Raw genomic sequence first — 20,006 nt, forward strand, 5'->3', positions numbered from 1 at the left:
TGTTTTTGTTTGTTTTGTTTTTCTCTTTGTGTTTTTGTTTGTTTCTGCAAGTTTACACCTTCTATTGAAGTGAAGATTTGTAAGAAAAATTGAAAGTGCAAAAAAAAAAGATCATGAAATATAATGAAACTGGAATGAAATAGAATTTTTTTTAAAGGATTAAATTTATTTAAATGTTTAATCTGAATTGCTGAATGTTGGATACATTTTAAAATGAACTGAATGGAAACATTATGTTGGGGAAAACGGGTTTATAATGCTGAATTTATTTCAACCTAAATAAACCTGAGATAAAAATTATTTCTTGTCTTTTCTAAGATTAAAAATCAATGTCATTCTCTCTTGAACAGACCCTTGTAACATACACGTAAAATTTGTGTCAGATGTCGTCCAAATAAGCAACATATTGATTAGTGTATAAATAAATGGGGTTCTCATTTTACAGAAAAATTCAGATGAATCGCATGTCATAGCTCAATTTTAAGTGAGCGTGAACTTACAGTGCTTTCGAGCTGCTGTTAGGCTACGTGAGAATATGGTGTCTGTATGATTATATGCTGGTTATAAGGCCAATAACAAAGCCATGAATCTGAAGCAGGTAGTCAGTGGAGCCAGTGGTCCTTTTTGGTTGATTGAAAATCAGATGCACAGCTGTGTTCTGGATCATCTCTGTTTTGTCTGTTTCTCTAATTGTTCTGGATTGAAGGCTGGTCAGCAGAGCATTGCAGTGGTCTTGATCAGTACCTTAACTTGCCATGTTCATTTGTTGCTGCTCCGTAAACCTCTTGACACGTTTGCCACTGTGATGACAAACGCATGTAGATGGAAAGAGTTAAGGAACAGAGAAGACCAGTTTTAGAGATGTTTTTATGATATTAATATCAACATAAGTTAATTATCTTTTGTATTTATAGAGATGTACCTCCTTGGTGAATACGTTTTCGTCCTAGTCTCACACAAGAAGCAACACTACTGTGTTCCAGTATATGACGATATAATCGTAGTAGAATGTTCAGGTGCAAATAAATAAACTGCAACCTGATGACACTATTGGAATGTTAACTGACCTGCACAAAAGGAATTCGGTATGGAAGTGAGAACACAAATAGCAAGACATAAGTGCTACTTTGAAGCTCAATTTACTGTAAATGTTTACAGCTCGAGTTAAACATAATCATATAATGATACACTTGATATATCAAAAAATTTCCAGAACGTGAGCTGTATATTCACTTTGTGTTTCTAACAATAAACGCATGACATCCATGACATTTTTTTTTTTACTGCTGTAATGCAGGAAAATAAGAAATCATGTTCTGCTTTGTCTCTGTTTAACTAGTCTAAAATTATTCAAATGTCATGCGTCTCGTATAAATACATTTATGGACATTTAGTCACGAGAACACTTTCTCGGATTATTCATTCTGGACGATGTGCGTTGAAACTAGCGCTGAAGCGATGGAACGAACCATTCACGATACATAGAGGGGTGATATTTCATACGCAAGAGGCCAATGGCCGCTGAATGTGATAGGTAAACATGCCCTAGCTGAACTATTTTATCCCCAAAAAATATATCATTGTAATTCCTATATTGTAATGTCTCTGCTATTGTACTATTAATGAACGTTATTCATAGCCGCACTTTTAAGTATGCGCACGTCTGCACAGAGACTGTGGACGTAAGAGATGTTCATCTCAATTCTCTTCCGGTTTCACAGAAATCATCTACGTTTATTAATATAGGTCGTTTTCTACTCTTTGTTTATTCAGAGAACACTAACCTTATACAACACAATAATTAATAAACAAGGAAAAGGACACTGGGTTAGAGATACAAAGGAACATTTTATACAACTTAAAAAATACTTGGTCTTTATCATCTTTTTAATGCAAAGAGTCTCCTATAATGACAGTGTCTCTGATTTTGCTCAGAAACACAAAGTTCCTTTGTACTAATAAATGTACACGTATAATTGTATAAAAGGTATCCACAATTATTATAGGATGAATTAAATGAAGAGGTTGCCCTCCACCATTCTCATTCAGACTGGACAAGAGCTAATATTCCCGCTGCCCCTTTAAGAGCTTTGCTAGAGATTTGTTTTCAGACTCGCACAAACCGTCCTTTACTGGTTCAAACCAGTTTTCTGAGTCTGCGCAGTAAGTGTAAACAGGAAGAAGAGTGCAAAATTAAACCGCGTCGACGAACATTGCGTTACATTGACAGGATCTGTTTGAAGTCGCAATGCAGGTGTACAGTAAGCTTAAAGGTCATTAATTTATGTTTAGCACATGATGTAAAGTGACTCGACGAAAGTTATTAGAGAAAACATCGGGTAATGCTAATTTGCGGTTCTGGCATCGTTGAAACACGGGTCCAGTTCGCTTGCACCAGAGCGAGCAGACAGTCCAGATATAGTCCAGAAAGCCTTTAACACTGTACGTGAATGACTGTCGTGTTTTTAACGAAGAAATCTGCAGCTAACGTTAACGTTAGTTCGTGCAGATAATCTGCATCCGATAGAATTCCGCTCCCTACCGGTGACTCGATGACCTACTAACCCAGTAGTGAATCGAGTTAGTGTTTCTGTATAAGAAAGCCTTTGGCTGACGACTAGACCGATAATTTCAACAGAATTCAAAATGGTTCAGAAAGACAAAATAATCGAGTCGACACAGTCAGACAGTGAAGCAGATCCAGTGCCAAGCGAAGCTGTTGCGGATACGCAGTGTCCGGTGGACGAGCCCAGTATCGGGGTTGAGCGAACGGGCCGCAGGAAATTCATCACCGGTGTTGTGGAGGGTGAGCGAATTTAGACAAATCCAACGTAATGTTGCCTAATGTAAACCATATGCAACCATTAAAATGAGTCTACATTGCTAGAAAACAATGCAATATATTTTTTTATTGCTTAGGTGTTGATTGACTGTAGCATCTGTTTGTGGAATATGCTGCGTTTGTCAAAACCATTAGTTTTTTCTTATTTTGTTCACCACAGGCTTCTATGGACGGCCGTGGACTATGGAGCAACGGAAAGAGCTTTTCAGGAGGTATTGTGCAAACGTGCGAACATCCTGCCCCTTTCTGATTCAATTTGCCAATAAATCTCATTTTGTTTCTTTTAGACAGGTTTATACATGCTATTGTAATTGCTAATATAATTTTTTTTTGTTTAGCCTAAAAAAAATCTTATTTTATATTTGATGTGTTTCAGGCAGCAGAAATGGGGGTTGAACACCTATCTGTATGCCCCAAAAGATGACTACAAACACAGAATGTTTTGGAGAGAAATGTATTCTGTTGAGGAAGCAGGTGAGATATTTATTTTCATGCTCTTTAAAAAGGTACCGGTCGTTATGCTTTATTTGGCTTATGTTTATGAATCTAATGTCTTTTGCTTTTAAAGATCAACTCACAACTTTAATAAGTGCTGCTGAAGAGCATGGGATTGAGTTCATTTATGCCATTTCCCCTGGCCTGGACATTACATTCTCAAATCAGAAGGAAGTGTCAACACTTAAAAGGAAGTTAGACCAGGTGAGAATTAACCTATTCGGAAGCTTATACTGTGTTGGTGTCAGTGTTTTTATGATCTACATCCTCAATCTCTGTTTGTCTTTTGTGCAGGTCTCTCATTTTGGGTGCAAGTCTTTTGCCTTACTGTTTGATGACATTGATCATAACATGTGTCCAGCTGACAAGGAGGTATTCAGCTCCTTTGCACATGCTCAAGTGTCTATCACCAATGAGATCTTCCAATATTTGGGAGAACCTGAAATATTTGTATTTTGCCCCACAGGTAAGATGATTATTATTACTTACTAACCATGCTGCTTTGTGTGATGCTAATGTATTGTTTCTATTTCATACCTTCTCATAATTATGTAATGTTTCCTTGTCTTCAGAATATTGTGGAACATTTTGTTATCCAAATGTGTCACAATCGCCTTACCTGCGCACAATAGGTGAAAAGCTGCTTCCTGGTATTGAGGTGCTGTGGACAGGTAAGTTGTGTCTTCATTGAGGGGACTGGAATAATAGTTTGCTCTCTTGAGGGTTTTAACGATGCCTTTCCGTGTTTGGCAGGTCCCAAAGTAGTTTCTAAAGACATAACTGTTGAATCTATTGAAGAAGTCACGAAGATACTAAGGAGAGCTCCTGTCATCTGGGACAATATTCATGCTAATGACTACGATCAGAAGAGACTTTTCTTGGGGCCTTATAAAGGCAGGTCTACAGAACTCATCCCTCGGCTGAAGGGAGTCCTCACCAACCCCAACTGTGAATTTGAGTCTAATTTTGTGGCCATTCACACGTTAGCCACGTGGTATAAATCTAACATGAATGGAGTGAGAAAAGATGTTGTCATGAGTAAGTATGTCTTTATGGAAACATTGTTTTTATAATACTTTTATATATAAAAATGAGCACATTTTTTCTCTTAAAAGGTAAGTTCACCAAAAAATGAAAATGCTCATCATTTACTCACCCTCATGTCATTCCAAACTTATACGGCTGTCTTTTTTCTGTTGAACATGAGATTAATATCTATCTTCGAACATTTACAGTTCCAATATACTTTCATTGTAAGAACAAAAAATAAGTTATAAATGTTAAAAAATAAATTATAAAAGATATATCTTTCAGTTAGCAAGTAACAATGATCCAATCGAATCCAAATGGACATTATTTTTTTTCTCATTTGGGAAGTCGTGGCCTAATGGTTAGAGAGTCGGACTCATAACCCAAAGTTTGTGGGTTCGAGTCTCGTACCGGCAGGGATTGTAGGTGGGGGGGACTGAATGTACAGCGCTCTCTCCCACCTTCAATACCACGACTGAGGTGCCCTTGAGCAAGGCACCGAACCCCCAACTGCTCCCCGGGCGCCGCAGCATAAATGGCTGCCCACTGCTCCGGGTGTGTGTTCACGGTTTGTGTGTGTTCACTGCTGTGTGTGTGCACTTTGGATGGGTAAATGCAGAGCACTAATTCCGAGTATGGGTCACCATACGCAAAGGATGTGGTAAAATTACTTCACTGTCATCACAATAGAAAAGACAATTGCAATTTCCGTTTCATGCTGATTCAAAGCAGTTAAGATTTTAACGTGGATTTATGTCCCTAGAACTGCTAATATTCTGAGATGGATTTTTTCCTTATGAATTCTACTTTATTCTTAATGTTCTACAAAAAAGTTAGGACAGAGTGCTGTTTTTTTACTAAGTGAAAATTTTGGCTCATATTATTGATCAAGATTGACTTAATTCATCAACATTATATCATATTTGTGTGTTTAATCTTGTTTGATTGTAGCTTCATAACTTCTCATTTCTGTGTGTAGCGGACAGTGAAGACAGCACTGTGTCCATCCAGATAAAGTTGGAAAACGAGGGCAGTGATGAGGAGCTAGACACAGACATCCTCTACAGCCCACAGATCGCACTCAAGCTGGCTCTCACTGAATGGCTGAGCGAGTTTGGAGTGCCTCATCAGTACAACAGTAACTATTTATTCTTTGTGTGATATTATATAACGTGATCTTAGTTGTTCTGAATTTGGTATCATCTATCTTAACCTTTCTTTCTTTGTTGCAGGTCGGCAGGTTCCTCACAGTGGAACTAAAAGCACTTCTATAGATGTTCCTGCACTCACTGTGCCCAGTCTGGGCACGTCCACTACAGTGACTACAGTCTTCCAACAGCCCATCATGAGTCCAAACGTGCCCCTTAGCGATGAACTGCTTGTGCTTGGCAAAGAAGAGGAGGTGGAGGTGGAGGTGGAGAAAAAGGAGTCTGACGAAGAACCCATGGAGATGGTCGTGGAGAAACACGATGAGGTGGAGGACACTAAAAATGTCAACCAGATCCTCACAGAGATTGTCAAGGCAAAAATGACAGAAGATCTCAGACCCATGGACACAGACAAAGAGAGCCTGACAGAGTCCAAGTCCCCAGAGATGTCCATTCAAGAGGATTCAGGCAGCGACATTGCACCGATGCAGACTGATGATCAGCTCAATAAGGAAGTGTTTGTTCCAGGCCCCAATGAGAAGCCGCTGTTTACTGCTGAGCCACTTACTCTGGAGGATCTGACCCTGCTAGCTGAACTCTTCTACCTGCCATACGAACACGGTCCCAAAGCAGTACAGATGCTGAAAGAGTTTAACTGGTTGAGAGCAAATAGCAATTATGTTAGTGTGAACGCCAACGCAAAGGATCCAGAGAAGGTGAGAATTGTCATGTTTAAAAACAAGGTTTTGTTTTTAAAAGTGTGTTTATCTTGGCCTGGACAGTCATAAAGATTAGTATAATTTTAAGATTAATCAATTCCTTGAAATTCCTATAATTAATGTACTTTTAATTCTTGTGTAGGGTAAAACATCCTTGTCTGATTTGTGAGATTATCATTCTTTAGAGTTGGTTGATTTTGAGTGAAATCTGCAAATTAACTGGTTCACAAATTAATCTGAATGATCATTAATTTGCCAATCAGAGTAGGTTTGATTGATTATTAATGGTAACATGTAAAAGTCAGAGATTTGTTGGTCAAAATGTATGGGAACTCATTTAATCTGTCATGGCCTTGTTTTTGTCCATGTTAAATTAAATATGAACAAAAATGTTTGCTCGATATACTTTAGTCACAAAATGGTGGAAATGCAGTAATTATTTTCACCACATGGTGGTGCGTTTATGACTCACTTTGTAGGTAATTGCACATATTTTGCAATTGTTGCTGAGCTGCGTTGAAGCAGGAGACGTTTGATAGTGTGGTTATGATAAAGGTGGTATTCATATGTTTCACATAGGTAGCCGAATGGCAATCCAGAGCGGAAAACTTTGAGGAGATGTGCTGCTCCGTCATCCAGATGTTCACCAGACTCTCCAACTCGGCCAACAGGACCATTCTTTATGACCTGTATCCCTATATCTGGGATATAAAGAGTATCATCTCAATGGTGAAATCATTTGTTCAGTGGTTAGGTAGGTACGGCGACATTTCTTTGCTGCTCCTCAAGACTTTAACCATGCTGAGCCCATGAAATACTTTAACTTTATTCAGTAGAATCCAAAAACAGTGAGCACTCATTTCAATAGCCATCGGTTTATAAAATGTTCAGATCTACACTTCATGCATTGCACTGTTTTACAGTGACATTGTTAAGATTTCAGGTGCTCAAAATGCATTTCTTAACAGATGGCAGAGCATATTTTTAGACTTGAGAGAGTAAATTAACACTTTTCTACTCGATTATAAGACCTTAGTTCTCACTCACAGTATGAACAGCTTCTACATGCGCTACTGAAATTTCTTGGGCGAAGTCTGCCGTTTATGGAAATTCAGTCTAGTGCACACTCGCTTTTTCTTACTTATTTTTACGTATTCTCTACTGACTGGATGCTGTCCTCATTGCTAGCCAATGCCACTCCTTCAGGCCACTCTTGATCAGGTAGAATGAATTGGACGGCTGTGGTCACAGTTGCCGGGGTGGGTCCTGCTGCTTGCTGTGTTTTCAGTATCATTGTGCGTTTACTTGGCAACATCTGTTGCCATCTCTTTCGATCAAGGGTGTGATCGTGAAGGAAAATAAGCCCCTAGCGCGCCGCGCATGCGATCTTGGAAAGCAAGGCGGCTGTGTAAGGCTATTCTGGTGCATCATGAATGAATACTTTGTATATGATGGATTTTCTTTTACCATGTATGCTGATTATGAGCATTATAGGAAGAGACTCCACAAACAACCTCAGTGTATGCTTTACTCTAACTGAACTGGTCTGGTCTGGTCACTACATTCCAGTGAACTGTACACAGTTCTCATGGTCCTAAATACAGTTGTGCAGTCAGCGAATTGAAGGCCCTCTTAAATGAGAAGCACTTGGGTCATTAGCCAGCCCTTTTATTTGATGATTTTATTGAGAGGCCTGTCACTTACTGAGAATGCCTGTGTTTGTTATCCATATAGCTTCTGGGCATCGCTACATAACAGTTAGAGTAACGGATTCTGCTCTAAATGAGGTTTTTGTTGGAAGTTGGTTGAGTAATTATAGCACCAGCATGGCCTGGGTTACCTTGGTAACCACATTTCATTCACAGGTTTCTGTCCAGCTTTATAACAAAGCATCACAGCAGGCAGCAACCAAAACTGGCATGCCACATCTAAGTTGTCATTAGCTGATGGAGGGGAAAATCAAGTGTATAATCTGCCACATTAATGAGGGTGTTCTGTACAATCTGATTTAAACTTTTGACTTGTTTTCTTAGAGCACCCATAAAGGCTTCTCTTTATTTGGGACGGCAAATGTTATGTTGATTTAACTGTTCCTTTAATGTAGATTTATTCATTCGGACTGTCCCCTCTCAATATGCTTTTCAGCCTCTGTTTGCACGGACAGTCCAAATCCCAGCGCATTTTCAGCCAGCATTTCTACGCTGTCCAAAGCAGTGCAGATGGCATTCAGTCAGCGGCTCACTGCTGTTGTGCTGAGATCAGTTACTAATTAGCTCTTTTATTGTCTTTTCCCTTCATTATGTACAGATGGAAGAATCTTCAGCACAAGTTTCTACTGCTATCGGATGGACAGTGCCCAATGTATACACAGTGCTGCGATTATCATTTTTGTTTTTGGGGGTTTATGGATATATTTTCTTTTTCATTATGTGCCCAAATGATTTTTTTTGTTTTTTTTCAATGTCTCAGGAAAGGAAATGCTTTGAAGTCACATTTGCGCTGCGATAGCTCAAGTGTTAGGTGTTAACCCCATAATTCTTTTCTCTGGCAGCTCTAACATGGTTTTTGTTTCTATCAGTAGGCCCAATTGAAATGGCACAGACCAGCTTTATCACACCAACTTAGGGGAAAATTGATACCCTTGACTCAGTCATCTAAACACACCTCCATAGTAAGACTATTAAGTTACAAAGCGAATTATCTTCTGAATATAAAAAAAAAAAAGCAAAGGATGTGGTAAAATTCCCCTCAGATGGTGAGTGTTGCTTGTCCTGCCATTTCACCACAGGATGTGTTTTAAGTATGATCAAATTGATTGAAAACAGGAGACCTTTGTCTCCTGGATTTGCGCTGCATTTGTCTTGTTACATGACGCCGAGTCCTCATCCCCTCACATTGGTACTGTTGTTTAGAAACGACTGGATTTCTAGTTGCAGTATAGAGCTTGTGTCTGCTCAACAGCAATAAAAAAATCACCCAATTTTATCATAGTTATCTGCTACGGGAGCAAGCAGGCGTAGTGACTGGAAAGATTCAGTTGTTGCAGACTTTTGAATTAGGTTTTTATTTTGTGACTTGCCCATGAAGGGTCCAGATTTGCTCCATCGATCATGTAAGATTTATGATTAACTTTTAATCTATCAAAAAAAATGTCCATGGTGGTGGCTGATGAAAGCGCTTGATAGTCATGTGACAAGGCAGATAGGTCTAAATGTGACTTCAGATGAAGGTTAGAATTCAGAGGGCTTAAACAGCTGAAGCTTATTTAGTAGCAGCGAGTGAACTGATGACATATCACCAACAACAAGCTGTCTAAAATGTAGGAAAAGCGATACAGCCAATTATTCTTAAATGTCTCATCTCTTCAAAACAGACTAGCAACATTTAGTTGAAGAGCTAGTGCTTGATACCTTATCCTAGATTGCAATACAAACCTCACTTAATTCTAAATGCCTAAGAATCATGTGAAAAATGAATCGTTTCAGTAATGCGCCCAAATCTGGCATTGCAGTCAGTGTAAGCCCTCTGTCATTGTAAGCTTAAAGGGTTAGTTCACCCAAAAATGAAAATTAGCCCATAAATTACTCACCCTCGAGTCATCCTAGGTGTATATGACTTTCTTTTTTCAGACTAATCCAGTCGGAGTTATATAAAAAATAATCTTTGATCTTTCAAGCTGTTTAATGCCACTCAGCTGGTGTTGCATGTATCCGTCCAAAAGCAGTTAAATAAAATGCACCCATCCATAAAAAAAAGTGTCTCACGTGGCTTCGGGGGGGTGAACAAAGGCCTTCTGTAGCAAATCTATGTATTTTTGTAAGAAAAATATCCATATTCAAAACGTAATAATCACTTTAATGTTGCTTGCGTTCACTGTTGTACACTGGAAGCAGTTCTGGGGGAATGACGTATGGAGGTCAGCTTTGCACATGCGCCACTCAGAAGTGACGTACGTGGAAGCGCAGGGGAGAGATCAAAACAAAACGAGGATTTGTAAAGAAGAATGTCGGAGGATTTCGGTATAAGCCAAAAGGAGACTGGTTTTCCTTTGCTAAAGTAAGGAAACTTTGCTTCCTTTGCTCCTGTTAACAAACGTTTTCACGAGACTCACTGGCGCATGCACCTCATAGGTCATTCCCCCGGAACTGCTTCCAGTGTACAACAGTGAGCGCAAGCTGCATTAAAGTGATTTATTATGTTTTGAATATGGATATTTTTCTTACAAAACCTATCGATTCGCTACAGAAGGCCTTTGTTCACCACCCGAAGCCATGTGAGACACTTTTTTTTTTTTTATGGATGGGCGCATTTTTTTTAACTTCTTTTGGAATGACGCATGCAACACCCGCTGAGTGGCATTAAACAGCTTGAAAGATCAAAGACCATTTTTAATATAACTCTGATGGATCATATACACCTAGGATGACTTGAGAGTGAGTATTTTATGGGCTAATTTTCATTTTTGGGTGAACTAACCCTTTAAGCTACTTGAGCCCTAGAGATAAATGCAGTTTTTACTGTTGTTGATCATGAGGTGTGTTCCATGATTGTAGTATCTACATTTTTCAATGAAGTTATTTGGAAATAAGACACCTCTATCCTATACCCCTTCCCCCTCATTATGCCAGAAAGCCCCTCACATAATGTTCTCCGCTTGGATCTGATCTCAACAGGGTGTCGTAGTCAGTCGTCAGCACAGTTCTTAAGTGGCGACCAAGAGCCCTGGGCCTTTAGGGGCGGTCTAGCAGGAGAGTTCCAGGTATCCAATATTGAATTACCAGCAAAATGTTACACGAAGATATATTTTCATTTGTTTTAGATGTTCGTATGGTTGCGAAAGGATACGGGTTGGTCTGTTTAAGGTGAGCTGTCAGCAGCTGCATAGAAAAATGAAGGGGTGTTGAGAGCCACTTGGGCTTTTTACTGAAGTGTAAACTGAAATGGGTCAGATCTAGTGTTTGGGGTGATGGTGTTTTCTAACCCAGCCTAAATTTGGATTTCTTTCAGCAACTGCCCAAATGAGATGCTGCTTTTCCCCCTGCGCTTGCGTCTGCGCAGCATGGCTAGGTTTTATTTTATGACATCTTGTTTCTTTGCAGGAAACAGCGCAAAAATTATCGCCACATTTTGTCTGCGCCTGCGTCCACAACACTGCGCTTGCGTGTGCGACTGCAAGCCTGCTCAAAGCTCCATGAACAAATGATTACTAATCCATAACCTCTGCATACTTAACATCTCAGAATGATTCAGCTATCTTAAATGGTCTGTCAAGGAAAATATGTTTTAAGCTGGAAATATTTGGTCATGGAGTTTTGCTTTGCGCGCCAGCTTCATCCTTTTCTCTACAGGAAGATCTTGCGCAGCGAAAAAGAGCGGGAAAGGAGCATCTCCTTTTGCCAGTTAAGCCTTTCTCAGACCAAGCCTGCGCAATTTTGTTTCATTTTTGTTTCTCTCAGAAAAAAAGGTGGAAATGGTTTTCAGTGGTGCGTATCTTATGTATGATGTTTACGTGCTCTTGCTGTATACTGACCGACCAGAGAAGCAAGTTTACTTGTGAAGCGATTTATTCCCATGCCGTTATTAGGCACATTCTTGTTTAGCTCCATTGTGTGAGGTCGGTTCAGCTGGAGCAGGTAAACAGCAGCTAAAGTGTCAGTAGCAGTGGAGTCACATGGTCAAATCTAGAGAGATACTAAACTGTACAATGCTTTTGCTTTGGTCTCCACAGAGACTGTTGCCAATTGATGGGGCAAATGATCTTTTCTACCAGCCACCACCACCAATGCCAACTTCCAAAATCTATACCCTAAGGCCTTACTTTCCCAAAGATGAGGTAGGTTTTGGCTGGGCATCAAACCACTGATATCAGCCATTTTATTTTCTATTTGCAAAATTGTGTGTATGCAACTTTAGCCATTTGTATGTTTTTACTTAAAACGTAAAGTCCAGACTAGGGTCAAGTAACTAGCTAGTTTGTAACTACCTACTATACCCTACTTAATGTGCTTGCACTATTTGTTCTTAAGGCAGAACGTAACTAGTAGTTCATAAGCTTTCCATTTACCTCCAATGATCCAAAAAACACTTTCTAATTCATAAGCAGAAGTTGTATTGAAATGCATTGATTTTCAATTTATGCTGTTAAGGTTGATCCTTATTTCTTCACATAAATAATTTTTAAAAAAAGTTTCCACTGATACTTAAGCATGAAATACCACGGTAGGTATTTTGTAAATAACATATATGTAAATAAAATTCCGAAACTGTACTTTAAACTTTAAATTAATAAGGAGCAATAAATTCTAAATACAAAGAATTGGGTTTGTGTTGAAGAGCTGCTAAGTCATTTATTTACATAATCTCTCTTTTTAAAATGTAAAGAAGTGTAAATGTATATCTAATGGATTGAAGTAAGTTAGGTAAAATATGAGCATTGCATTAATGATGCAATTCAATCAATTTGAGTTTTATTTGCTCACTTTATGAATGGGCCTTTGAATCATTGGTTCACACAATTAGTTCAAAACGCCTATTCATTCAGAAACTAAACACCGCTGTGTTGCTCACAGATGCACAATTCTGCTGTGGCTTTATAGGTAATATTTTTGTTATTACCTATAACAAAACTGAGCAAAAACAGACAACATTGTGTTTAAAATACAACACAATATTAACTTAATGTTTACTGAACTGTTGTGTAAAATCACATTTGCACTCAATCAGCACTCGTGTGTTGCGCTCGCTGTTGGTGTGGTATTGCATAATGTGATATAAATATGATTTCAATAAACTCATACAGGAGCATTTTTGCACCAATATTTTGAATTTTAGGGCATAACTGCATTTATGGAGTTGTTGCCCTGCATCATGTTTGTCAACTATGAAATGTAAGATGATGTACAGGTCTGGGGGCGGGGCCAGTGCGTTAACTGCGTAAAAATATTTGAATAGTGTTTTTTTTTTCATAACTAATTAATTAACGTGTTAAACTGACAGTCCTAATATATATACATACATACATTTTGATCAAGTTGATAAGTTAGAGACCTTTCTTGTATCAAATATGTTACAAATGTATCAAATAGGCTTTATATGGTAAAATGTTTAGAACAGCAACTTTAATAATTTTTCCCCTATAGAAAATGATGCTAAGTTTCCATGAGGAGGAGGAGGAAGGCTTACCAGAATCGTTCCTCAGTAATTTCCCGTCACTCATTAAAGTGGACATTCATGCAAAGGTTACCGACCCCAGTGTTGCCAAAAGCATGATGGGATGTCTCCTCTCATCATTGAAAGCCAATGGTAGGTAAAGTTAGGTTGTGTGGCATGTGCATTTATTTAACATGATACATTATTAAGTGCTATAGTAATAACATTGTTATTACACAGTAATTGGTTATTAAATACATTGTACATTAAAGCTGCATTTAAATTCTGTGTGATCTTCCCTCTCTTACCACACTTTACTTTGACTTTAGAAAGCAGTGTTTATAGTTCATAAATGTCGGATGTTGACATGTTAGAGGACATGAAAAGCTGCAGTGATTTGTTTAAATTCTTTGTTTCATAAACACATCTTTTCCTCGGTTGTCAGGTTCACATGGTGCTTTCTGTGAGGTCCGGCAGATGGACAAAAGGATGTTGGACTTTTATAGCAAACTGGGCTGCTTTGAAGTGGCCAAAATGGAGGGATTCCCAAAAGACGTTATAATAATGGGGAGGAGTTTGTGAATCTGAGCCGCTGAGAGAAAAAAAAAGCGTACAGAAGCAGCCTCCCAGAAATTGCACAAAGCTTCGGCCCCAACACGCTACCTGTTCATGTAACTGTCACAAGTTTTGTAATAGCAACTCTGGTGGCCTGTAGCTTCATTCACATCATATGCTGAATGCATTTCTAGAAATTTAGGTGCTGTTCATTCACTTTGCCAGTGTGTGGTGGAAGTTTGAAAGTGGGTGTACACATGTGCACACATTGGTGTGTTCACAAAAGGAAAAAGAATTGAAGTGGGTCTGCAAGGGTAATTCAGGACGCATGAGTTACTTTGAGTTTTTTCAGGTGGACCGTTTGCTTGAGTTGGCCAAGTGCCATTGAACCCACTAAATCTCTTAGATATGGCCGAGTTGCCATTTGTATTCAGCATATGTGCATGTTTAAGTTAACGTCTAGATTCTCCAGACTTAAAAACTTGCCGTTACTTGATAAGAGACATCTTCACTCTGCTGTTTTTAATAGTGCTTTACAATGTTCAAAGCAATAATCTAAAAGGACTTCATAACAGTCAGGATTTGTGTTATTGCTTTCCAGGACATTGTAATAAATTCTGCCGTTTTCCAGGTTCAAACCGTGTCTGTGAGCTCTCGTATGGAGAACACAGCAGCCTAAAGCTATCCTTTGAGGTTTGGGATGCTGCTCGGGTATTATTTAGAAAAGAAAAAACACTGAAATTGAACTTTGAGCAGGCAGCAGTAAATACAGTTAAAGTCTGTTGTCTTCAAGACCGCATGGGGTACTTTTGTGTAAGCCTTTAGCATGTGTATCTTTTAGGGATACAATTTTTTTATTTTGTACAAAACGCCTTTTGGCTCTTGCCCTCCTCTGGAATATATTTGAGGGTAATGAAAAGTAATTTCCTACAGTTCTTTCTTTGATTTAAAATGGTAAATTATACAATTCTGAGACTCAACAGTGTTGCATTATAATTCTGAGATGCTGATGTTTACCACACAAAAAAAAGTACAATTAGTATTGTAAACCTCAAGACCAATGCCCTGTCTCTAATTAGAGTGAAAACAGAAAATAAATGAAGGTACATTAGTGAATTATCTTTAAATATTTTTTTCTCTGTTGTCTGAAGAGAATAACTTTGCTTTTCTTTAATGACAGTCTGCCTCTTTGTCAATATATTTAAAAATCCCTACAGTTGAAGTTGGGTTTCTCTGAAGTCCACTCTGCGTTGTCAGTGCTAGGATTGTTTTCCTGAACGTAGGTGCAAAAGAAACTGGTTATTCTGTATTTACTCCCTTTTTATAACAAATTACTGACAGTGATTTTTTTTTGTATAATTTTTTTTTTCTGTGCTATATTCTGAAAAACTAAATAAGCACAAAAGGCTCCTGCAGATTACCGTATGTAATGTTTAAAATGCCTGAGTTAAAGTAAAATGTAAATAGTTTTGTGCATGTAATGGGCCAAAACTTGACCGTTTTTTTTCACCCCATTTAAGGGAAATTTGTACGCAAAAATGGCTGTTTATCTCTATATGGCTTGTTGCTTCATTTTATTTTAGTTGATCACATCCAATGTAAAGGGCTTTTCTTTTTTTTATCCAATGCATATATTTAAAAATGAAGACCTTTCTGTACTTCGATGTAATTATGATTATGTATATGTAATATAGTTGTAATTTCTGTAAGGGTTGTATGTAATTAAAATGTTAAATAGAAAACAAATCTGTGGTTAGTGAGTTAAATGAAAAATGCTCTCTAGGGCCACAGTTGCTACCCCTTCCAAACTCTTTGTCATGGTTTTATTAAAACTTGGGGGTGGTTTAAATTGTAAAAAATTGAAACAATCCAAATTTCATTGCATGCTATTATATGTAGTTAATAGTCCTGGAATGTAAAGTTCCTGAGACAGATAGAAAACCAAAGTTAAGTTATAATCAACGTACTCAATTAAACAATTAAAGGCTAATAATATAAAGGGTAGGCTAAAACGAATAAATGATAACCTTCCAAACAAAAACAGCCATATCAATGTGGTATTAAGAATTGTAATAAGTTATTGCTATCAGCAAAAACAAAGCCCCATCTTTTGTATTCTTAATTTTTGACGGAATTCAGATACTGTACCAAATCAGTAAAAAAATCCAAAGACTAGCCCGCTTCCGTGTCCGTGTTGATGACGTCTTGATTCTTGCGACGGTTTCGCGGGCTCGTCACACGCGTGTTTTGAAAACGCGACCTGCACTCGCTGTGGATGCTGTAGCCGCTGTTGAAGTGATTTTAGTAACGTTTGAACAATCATGTCGTTTGTGGAGGACGAAGTATCAGACAGTGGAGTGGGCTCTCGCTCGCGGTTGGAAACCTATGTGTTCAGTAAGATCAACAGTAGCGCGCTGCATGCTTTGTACATTTGCTAACAGCCTAACACGTGGGACAACCTCCCATTAAAAAGATAGCACAAATCGATAGCGAAAAATGCTACCTATCAGATTGTGCTACCAGCATCTTATTTATGTGGTTTGAGGCTTTTTAAAATGTTCATACCTAACGTTACCCCTACCCTAAACCTACACGTGCATACCTACCCTTACCCTAACCTTACCTTTAAAACAATGCAAATCTTTTTTTGGTAGCACAATCTGATGGGTAGCATGTTTCGTCGGTACAAACGGCAATTGTCCGACTGTTCTCTTATAATTGTAGCCAATGGTGTTTAACGTTCATCTAAAGAACCCTGGGTCACTGCATCAAGATATAGTTCAAACGTCGTCGTTTTCTGTAATTGTATTCATTTATGCATTTAAATTAAATATACCTATTTCATATTGTGGTTTTGGATTCCTTTTAGGTTGTGAGTTGTCTTCTGAAGTTCCATTTTACACATTTCAAGCAGATGAAGATGACGATGTAGAACATTTTCTCGAGCTTAGAACGGTTCGTAGACTATTTTGTTGCAAGAACAGTGTTCCAAAATTGAATGGCTCTGTATGGGTCAGCATTTACTTTCAATGCACTTTCTATGCAGTGCTAGTGAATGGTGACTGCCGTGTTCTACAAACAAATCATTTGGGTTTAATACGAAAGTGAAACAATTATATTTTTTATTTCTGCCTGATTTATGCTCTTAAATCAGTATGAAATTAAAATGATTCTATCAAATATATTTTATAAATGCATGTTATAGATATGAATATTTCAACAATTGAACAATGCATATATGTTTGTTTATTTAGACCAGGGGTGTCCAAACTCAGTCCTGGAGGGCCGATGTCCTGCAGAGTTTAGCTCCAACCCCAATTAAACACACCTGAACCAGCTAATCAAGCTCTTACTAGGCATACTAGAAACTTCAAGGCAGGCGTGTTGAGGCAAGTTGGAGCTAAACTCTGCAGGACACCGGCCCTCCAGGGCCGAGTTTAGGCAGCCCTGATTTAGACCTTTTTTAATGTTTAATCAAAGTGTTCTAACTGTGATCTTCTGGTGAAATTACAGACTTCTCTCTGGTAACATATGCAGGACTTCTCCAATCATTTAAGATGTGTGCAGATTCTAAAAATATTGCAGGCAAAAAGATTAATTGTCTATTGTCCATAGACTAGAGAAATGAAGCACAGCTCCCACCAAAAACACTTGCAAACCAAAACAGCTTTCTGACAGTGAAAGTGGTGAATCCATGTGACCAGCTTGAATTTGTTGCAAAATTTGCATGGGGAAATCTTTTGCGCTTATGTGAAATTCCAGATTTAATGGATTCCTATTGAAATGACTGGATTATGCATGCTGAAATTTGCTGAACCACGGTAGATGTCGCATTCATCTGCCTCCACTTTTAATGCTGGCCCACATCTCAAAATCCAGTGAACAACCGATGGATAGAACCAAGTCCCTGTCCTATATTATTTATTTTCCGATGAATGTCACAATATAGAAGAAAAGATCTGTCGCTGCTTGATGACGTGCTTTTAAAATCATAACTATTTACCTTTCTCTCAAACCATTAGATTTGTCTGGGTGACGGTGCCAAAGAGGAGAATAATGTTGTGGAAGTGACCGCTATGAATCACCAAGGAAAGAAAATATCAGTGCCTGTAGCTAATCTCAACATTTCCTGCCTGCCTATGGTAATGCCACATATTTTGGAGTTACTTTTTTTAATTATACTGTTGTACATTATAAGTGTTCCAACATATTGCAAGTTTTGAAATCCATTTTTCACATCTGTTCTTACTCAGGTAAGCCTCGGGGAGTTTGAGTTGATGGCGCTTTCTGACAGTGAAAGTGGTGAATCCATGTGACCAGCTTGAATTTGTTGCAAAATTTGCATGGGGAAATCTTTTGCGCTTATGTGAAATTCCAGATTTAATGGATTCCTATTGAAATGACTGGATTATGCATGCGGAAATTTGCTTAACCACGGTAGATGTCGCATTCATCTGCCTCCACTTTTAATGCTGGCCCACAACTCAAAATCCAGTGAACAACCGATGGATAGAACCAAGTCCCTGTCCTATATTATTTATTTTCCGATGAATGTCACAATATAGAAGAAAAGATCTGTCGCTGCTTGATGACGTGCTTTTAAAATCATAACTATTTACCTTTCTCTCAAACCATTAGATTTGTCTGGGTGACGGTGCCAAAGAGGAGAATAATGTTGTGGAAGTGACCGCTATGAATCACCAAGGAAAGAAAATATCAGTGCCTGTAGCTAATCTCAACATTTCCTGCCTGCCTATGGTAATGCCACATATTTTGGAGTTACTTTTTTTAATTATACTGTTGTACATTATAAGTGTTCCAACATATTGCAAGTTTTGAAATCCATTTTTCACATCTGTTCTTACTCAGGTAAGCCTCGGGGAGTTTGAGTTGATGGCTCCTGTCACACTACGCCTGAAATCTGGAACTGGACCAGTGACCGTCAGTGGGTTACATTTAATTGGTGAGGAATAAAACACGAGCACACAGTAGCTCTTTGTCACAAAATTGCTTTTAAAGCTGTTTTATCTTTTGTTTGATGCTAATAAATTCTTTTTCTTCAGCCACAGAGAATGAAGGGTCTGAATTATCAGATGAAGATGATGATGATGATGTCAGTGAGGAGGAAATGCCCTCAGTCAAACCAGCCAAGAAAAAGCAGAAAGCTTAATTAGAGATGCTTACACCAGACATTTATGTTTTATACAGTATTAGACTTGATGTTCTACTACGAGACGTGACGGAGTTGTGTAGAATTTAATGGAATTTTGTACTTGCAGATGTGGTTGCAAATGTTAAACAGAAAGGTTAAAGCCTCCATACAACCAGCTCCATGAACATTCATGTTGAAAATGTTTTAATAGTTAATACTGTTTCTTATGTGTATGTAAGTAACTGCCAACACCAAACTTCAGATTCACTCTCAGTCCTGTTCCCACTGAGCCACTTCATGCTGGGTTGATTCCAGATGAACGATCCTTGTAACACTAAAATGATATTGACAGTGACAGCCTGTCACTCTTCTGCCTTTAGGGAAAACACCAGCATTAATCTCTACAGATATTTCTCTCACACCGTTTTGTTTGAATTTTTTATTTTTTATTTTGCAATCAGGGTTTTTATATCCTAGTCCCTTTTTTAAGGACTGATAGAGTGAAGTTTTGCATGGTGCATTTTATGTCGAGATCAGTCTAGAAGGACTTGCCATGGTTGCCGTTTTTGTATTTTTACAGATTTATTTACAGATTCTGTAAATAAAATTTGTTTTAGTAGAATCAGTGCAATTGTTGCCTTTTTAAAAGCTCACTTTATAACTGTTTTGGCAAATTTGGTTTTGTAGCATTAGCACTGATGATGAAAGCTGTAATAATTGCTGGGTTTGGTATAATTACATCAACTGACTGAAAAAACACAGTGAGAGAGAGAGTTATCATTTTATCATGATATTATACAGTGTTAACATTCTCAATAATTTGAGTATAATTATATACAACATTTGATAATCAGAAGGGCAATGTGATCACAATAAAACCATAAAGGTATATATTCAGATAAGAGTGTTCTAGTCAA

General features: G+C 38.1%; 2 protein-coding genes and 1 long non-coding RNA gene across 5 annotated transcripts; all 3 read left to right on the top strand.

Moving 5' to 3' along the window:
* Nucleotides 1-2,162: 2,162 nt before the first annotated feature.
* Nucleotides 2,163-12,142, top strand: LOC107569412 (protein O-GlcNAcase-like). 3 transcript variants are annotated; one of them, XM_016255505.1, is made up of 13 exons: nucleotides 2,163-2,806; nucleotides 3,003-3,054; nucleotides 3,219-3,316; nucleotides 3,411-3,541; nucleotides 3,632-3,803; nucleotides 3,910-4,008; nucleotides 4,091-4,375; nucleotides 5,346-5,504; nucleotides 5,599-6,230; nucleotides 6,813-6,987; nucleotides 8,541-8,594; nucleotides 10,907-10,992; nucleotides 11,962-12,142. In XM_016255505.1, the coding sequence occupies exons 1-13, from the start codon at nucleotides 2,647-2,649 to the stop codon at nucleotides 12,094-12,096; spliced, it is 2,238 nt and encodes a 745-aa protein (XP_016110991.1). In that variant the 5' UTR covers nucleotides 2,163-2,646; the 3' UTR covers nucleotides 12,097-12,142. The 3 variants fall into 3 exon arrangements, with proteins under 3 accessions (XP_016110991.1, XP_016110992.1, XP_016110993.1); XM_016255506.1 differs by lacking the exon at nucleotides 8,541-8,594 and having other exon boundaries at nucleotides 11,962-12,139; XM_016255507.1 differs by lacking the exons at nucleotides 8,541-8,594; nucleotides 10,907-10,992 and having other exon boundaries at nucleotides 11,962-12,060.
* Nucleotides 12,143-13,376: 1,234 nt separating this feature from the next.
* LOC107569415 (uncharacterized) lies at nucleotides 13,377-19,874 on the top strand. The gene is made up of 3 exons (XR_001606897.1): nucleotides 13,377-13,535; nucleotides 13,828-15,655; nucleotides 19,864-19,874. It is a non-coding gene; the product is annotated as an uncharacterized lncRNA (long non-coding RNA).
* Nucleotides 16,143-19,310, top strand: LOC107569414 (nucleoplasmin-like protein NO29). The gene is made up of 5 exons (XM_016255510.1): nucleotides 16,143-16,331; nucleotides 16,807-16,892; nucleotides 17,960-18,079; nucleotides 18,807-18,900; nucleotides 19,001-19,310. Exons 1-5 carry the CDS (start codon nucleotides 16,259-16,261, stop codon nucleotides 19,105-19,107), a joined length of 480 nt encoding a protein of 159 aa, XP_016110996.1. The 5' UTR covers nucleotides 16,143-16,258; the 3' UTR covers nucleotides 19,108-19,310.
* Nucleotides 19,875-20,006: the final 132 nt, after the last annotated feature.

Source organism: Sinocyclocheilus grahami, unplaced genomic scaffold (assembly GCF_001515645.1).
Source record: "Sinocyclocheilus grahami isolate Dianchi unplaced genomic scaffold, SAMN03320097.WGS_v1.1 scaffold1343.1, whole genome shotgun sequence".
Lineage (NCBI taxonomy): Eukaryota > Metazoa > Chordata > Actinopteri > Cypriniformes > Cyprinidae > Sinocyclocheilus > Sinocyclocheilus grahami.